This window comes from Camelus ferus, chromosome 3 (genome assembly GCF_009834535.1).
Source record: "Camelus ferus isolate YT-003-E chromosome 3, BCGSAC_Cfer_1.0, whole genome shotgun sequence".
NCBI classification, from domain to species: Eukaryota; Metazoa; Chordata; class Mammalia; order Artiodactyla; family Camelidae; genus Camelus; species Camelus ferus.
In genome coordinates, this window is record NC_045698.1 from 58,427,584 (window position 1) to 58,433,608 (window position 6,025).

The 6,025-nt window shown below is 33.8% G+C and overlaps 1 protein-coding gene across 1 annotated transcript in view; it reads left to right on the plus strand.

The window, feature by feature from the left end:
• RASA1 (RAS p21 protein activator 1) overlaps positions 1-6,025 on the plus strand; it is a 96,859-nt gene that overhangs the window by 89,133 nt on the left and 1,701 nt on the right. Inside the window, exons 22-24 of the mRNA XM_006187957.3 lie at positions 1,604-1,692; positions 3,039-3,116; positions 5,385-5,519. Coding sequence (XP_006188019.3) covers positions 1,604-1,692; positions 3,039-3,116; positions 5,385-5,519 — 302 coding nt within the window. The remainder of the gene's footprint in view (positions 1-1,603; positions 1,693-3,038; positions 3,117-5,384; positions 5,520-6,025) is intronic.

Below are 6,025 nucleotides of genomic sequence, written 5' to 3' on the forward strand. Positions count from 1 at the left end.
TTCAAATCTGTTTTTATTATCCAATTCTAAGACTTGGTATAAAACATTCCAAAGCACCCTCTTCTTGTTCTTTTTGCTCCTTTACTTTTTCTTTCCATCTTCTATTTGAAGCCTGAGAGAGCATGATTAGACATACTGCTTTTTCCCCCCATCCCTGCCTGTGTTTCAGACTCTTATTATGATGATTTTTTCCAGCCTGCAGTGTGGCTTCTTCAAGGTGGGAAGAAGAGCTTTGTGTGTGCTTTTAGCCCATTACAGACCCTGTCACTACCACTGCAAGTTGGATTTTTAAGCTCAAATTAAAGTTACAACTGCAGCTGCAGTAGTCCTCCGTGCATGCTTATGAAGAAAGTGGCTCTTTCAGATTTCCCAATAGTGATTTCTTGTCACCAGCTATATAATGTTAATTGGCATTTTAACTCCAACAAACCAGGTTCGGTTTTGCTTATTACCCATATACCCATTGTGGATGGACTTTCAGATGTTGTAGGCTTCTTTCAAAGAGAAGATAAGAATTACATTTATGACTACAAATGTAATAATGAACCTTAGGAGGAGAAAGAATCTGAACCATTTTTGTCTTAATAATCTGAAGCTTAAAATTGTATTAAACTTCTTTTGGAATATCTTAGAAGTTTTACCTTTATAGCCATCACATCTCTGTAATTTTTTTTTTTTTTTTTTTTTTTTTGGTGGGGGGAGGTATTTAGGTTTATTCAGATTTATTCTTAGAGAAGTACTGGGGATTGAACCCAGGACCTCAAGGATGCTAATCATGCGCTCTACGACTTGAGTTATACCCTCCCCCCTCATCTCTGTAATTATCTCCTGTTGCTACTAACATAGTTCTATGGGTCTATTAAGAATTAAGGGTTTAGAATTCTTACGGGTTTATTTATCTGAATGTTGGACTCTGAACCACTGGGCAATATTTATAATTTAACAGCTTAAGGAAAAAAAAGTACAGTCTAAAATCAGGCAGTGAGATAGATGAGGTTTTTACTGTTTATATATTTCAGGGTTTAACACTGAGACACAAATATTTATTTACATCCTACTATATATAGGTGAATGTTTCCTGGTTAATCTTTAAAATATCTTTAAAACTTAATAAATATGCATGCATTTCTTCTCAAAGTAAGCAGAGATTCCAGACTTTGTTATTTAGCTTTAAAGTGAATTATTTGAGTCAGTGGAGGTTGGGAGCGGGGAATTGCTTATATTGCAAATTGCTAACTTGGGTGGATTGAAATTAGCTTTGTGAATTGTCCCAAAGGGTATGTGGAGTGACTGGTTTTTTTTTTAGCTATACAGATAAAGCTTACTAAAGCTTTAAGGTATTTTGAAATATTAACCATTTGGGAAATGCCCAGTCTTGTAGTAACCTTTTCACAAACTAAAAGCCTGATAAGTATATTCAGTTTTTATCCCTTTAACTTAAGGTCTTTTGAATTATACAGGTCATACATTTTTACAGAGTTCTGAATGGAACAATGTTAGCACTTTAATATGTCTTTACTGTTAAAAATACTAAGTTTATAATGATTTACCTGGAAGTACCTTTTGAGTTGAATGTTATTAGCTGTGCCCAATTCTGTTATAGATTCCCCATCTCCTATTGCTGCAAGAACACTGATATTAGTGGCCAAGTCTGTGCAGAACTTAGCAAATCTTGTGGAATTTGGAGCTAAGGTAAAAATATTTTGATACTTTAAAATGTCATTTATGAATTTATGACTTTGATATGATAAAACCATAAAATATAGTGTAAGTAAATTTTCAGTAGTGGATATTTCATAAAGATAATTTATGATTTTGTTGGTATGTTCACATTTTTCAAATGTTTTTAGATTTTACATTTTAATGGAATTTAAAAAAACTATTGTTTTAGCTAGTAGAAAGCTATTTTTTCAGTGTAATTTCCAGTATAATCAGATTCTGCCACTTTTAAATTTAAAAAATCAGAGCATATTTTTAAATGCACCCAAATTGATTTTATTACATTTTACCCCATAAACATTCTCTGTAAATATTAAAACTCTGAGTTTTTAAATATTCATATGTGATCCCTACTACCTAAGGATAAGGACTGTTCATGTTCTGGTAGGGATTGTACTGTGTCACCTGCTTTTGTCAATATTAACTTCTTGCCATACCTAGAAACATGGAACTATTTTATTTTTCTTAACTGATTATTTACTATGCCATCATGTAAACATTAAGTAGGCTTCCACTGGATTCTTAGATGCCTTCCAGTTTGTCACTGTGATCCAGATTGCTGTAACAATTATCCTTATGTATATACTTCCTTTCAAACCTGACCAGCTATTTCCTTAAACTACTTTTTAGTAAAATTATCAAGAAGACTTTTTGTTTCCTCTAGCCTTGCCAAAACTTAGCTAGTATTTTTACCCTTTTTAATTTTTGAGTCTGATGGGCATGTTTGTGTTTCATTAGTTCCTTACTCTTGTATGTATGATTTTTCATGTCTGTTTCTTTGGAATTGACTATTGAGGCCCTCATTTCACCTTACTGATTTTAAGAGAGTTTCCCATTTTACAATGTAGCATATTTTAAAATAGGTTTAAGATTTTAGTATGAAGAGCAGTTTATAGTATGACTTTTAGCTTTTGAATTTATCTGAATCCTGAGACAGGTTATAAGTACTTTATTTTTTACTGCAGTCCTTACCCCACTGTATTTTAATTCCCCATAGTCTCTGCTAGATTCTAATGACCTCTGGGTGCTTGGCAAATAATTTCTCAGTGATTACTTCTCAATTTGTGTCTGCCAGGCTATGTGTTCTGATTTCTTTTTTTCCCATCTTGTATTTCTTGTTCATTAAAAATACTCTATACTCCTGTTCCTCAGAATTAGCTGCTTGCTTATATTAGAAGGAAAATATGGTCACTGAATGGTTATTTCTTATGAATATGTACTGCTACTGATAATTATAAGAATGTTTCCTACATGTATGGTTTTTGCTATAGATCAGTGTTTTTGTGCATATACTAAGCTTTTAATTTCTACCTTTTTAGGAGCCTTATATGGAAGGTGTCAATCCATTCATTAAAAGTAATAAACATCGTATGATCATGTTTTTAGATGAACTTGGGGTATGTATCTAATTTTTCAAGTACTTTGGCACCTACAGTCAGTATAGCTGAGTATAACTCGTTTAAGCAACAACCTTTAGAAAGCTTTCCCATCCAGAACTAAAAAAGAAAAAACAAAAAGCTGCATATTTTTGTCTCCCTTCCTAAACAAGTTCATTTGATAACCATTTATTCTTATACAAAATGGTTTACACCAAGTATACATTATTGTGGCTTTTGGACTTCTTGTGTCATTTTTTTCCATTTCTGTCTTGTCTTTCAGTTATCCTCTTAGCTGTTCCATCTCACTATTGTGACACAATATTCTGTTGCTGCTTTAGCAACTTAATTTTGCTGCTACTGTGTGGAATTTGAAATAAGTTGGATGAGCTACAGTTCTGGCCAGTTAAATAAGTACATGGACTGAAGAATAAGTGTTCCTGTGGCTTTTCTAGGGATAAAAATAGTGGATTTGGATAAAAATAGTGGATTGGTTGAAACTTCATCTAGTTGGGACTATGTATGGTTTTATTGGGTCTTTATACATAAGTTGTTATTGTAAAATTAAGAATGGGATTTTTAAAGATAATTTCTAAGACCCTAGATTTCTTAAGTTAAACTTTCTTCTTATAGACTTCCAGATATCGAATCAGTTAAAAACCAAATTATTAGTAATGCAGTTCATATGTGTAGAAACCAGAAAGGGAGCACATACACGTGAACATAGCCCGGTGTATGGTGCTAGGGTACACTCGGGTAGGAGACTGTTCTGCCGTAAGGCATTCGGATTCACTTAAAGCACGAGTAAAGCACCACACCACTGTACAGTCAAACCACTTAGGACAGCCTGTGGGCACCTAGTTGGCAACTTCAGGTATAAGGAATTCCTTACTGTTATTTAGATCCATATTGATAATGATTTTGAGAAATAAAAGGGCAATGCTAAATGCCCATCATGTTTCTGTATGTGAACTCCTGGAGAGGTCTGAAGAATAAAAATATTTCTGATTACCAAAAATACAGTTGGTTAATGACTGAAAAAAAAATTTACTGTAATGTTGTTTAAGGAGCTGTATGAAAGTTTTATCCAATATTTAAGGCTAGCTCATTTATCTCAAGTCATATTTCTAGGTTTTCGTATGTTTTTAGATTCAAGATTAGGACTCCATTTATTTTCCATAATCATAAGTACCAACAGACCAGCTTTCTCTATCACTTTCCTAATGATGCCACACAATCTAGCCTTTCCAGCTGCTTAGAATGCCAGTATTCTAATACTCTTCTTTTTGCTTTACATCTGTATAAGTCAAATTTATCTTTCAATACTCACCTCAAACATCTCCTTCAGGAGGGCTTTGCTGAGCCCTAAACCTGCAATACATTTTGTTCTGCTTACCTAAGTATCCTCTGTGTATCTCTTGATACATAACTCTGTGATCAGTTTACTTCTAGTCTGTGTCTTCTCTACTAAATGCTTTGAAGCAAATACTGTTGTTTTTCATCTCTATAATCCTTCTTTCACTGAATGAGTCAGTTGATAAAAATGAATTGTATTCTAACTTGTGTTTATACCATAGAAAACCAAATATTTTGTAGTCTTTAGAGATGTATAGCAAATACTGTCACCATTAGGGAGAGGAATTGATTTATTTAAAACTATTGTTAATCTGAACTCATGTTAAACTTTACTCCAACGCTCAAAATAACATGAGTACTTAGTCACTATAACAAGTTGATTTATTGGCACTAAGTTACAGTATGAACCTTATCTGAAGATACCATAATTAACACTGTCATTTCTACACATTAGCAAGTGTTTTGGGCATAGTCCACAAATAATTATAAGTCTGAAAAGTTCTTATCAACACTTTCATAATGTAGCTGTTACTTATGTATGCTGATCAATTTGGACAAAATGTATCTTAGTAATAGGAAGTCAATCTGAAAGAGTGGAGGAATTTTAAGTTTAGGTTGCATTTAATATAGATTAGCATTTAATGTTTGCATCATTTATGTTCCAGTTAAAAAAATTCTTTACAGATAAAAAGTTTAAGAAACCCATTTGTTTAGAATAGCAGTAATACTGCACAATATTCTGCTCTGCTGTTGAAGAAAATGGAGCCTGGTTTTGATGCGAATACTAAGGTCAAAAATCTATCAACTTGAATTTTAAAAGCATTTTAAGAGGATATTGTATGTTAAATTCTATCTACTATACCAGTTAGGATCTTTTCAGAAGAGTCTATAAAGAGTTGTATTTCTAAATGCAGTTTTATGATTCCCTTAAAGAATGTACCTGAACTTCCGGACACTACAGAGCATTCTAGAACTGACCTGTCCCGCGATTTAGCAGCATTGCATGAGATCTGTGTGGCCCATTCAGATGAACTGCGAACACTCAGTAATGAGCGTGGTGCACAGCAGGTAGGTTTTTGCCAGCCTTTGTTAACAGTGATGCTTCCTTGGCACTTAAGCAGAATGTCAGCATAAGATTGAGAGGTGATAAATAGCTGAATTACAGTCATCCTATTTTATCAATTATATTAAATTTTTGAGAATCTGAATCATAATCCACAAAGATCTCGGCAAACAGGAATGGGCCCAGACTAAGATTATGCATTTGTGGTATTGCAAAATGTCAAATCTTGCTACAAAGTTAATGTGAACTCGACCGAAAAATGGTGGTGGTCATGCACTCAAGTGGCGTGTGTGAAAATGGTAAGTGAGCTAATGCTAAGTCAGTAGTGATGTGGCTTTTTCTTTCTGCTTCTCTCACACAGTGCATGGCCAAGTGATTTCACAAACTGTCAAACACATGAGAACTATTTGGGAAGTTTGATGGAAATATTTCAAGCTCCAGATCCAGAGGTCTGGAATGTGGCTTTAGAAACTGCCATTTTTGATAAGCTCTTCCTCAGTACTGTCACCAC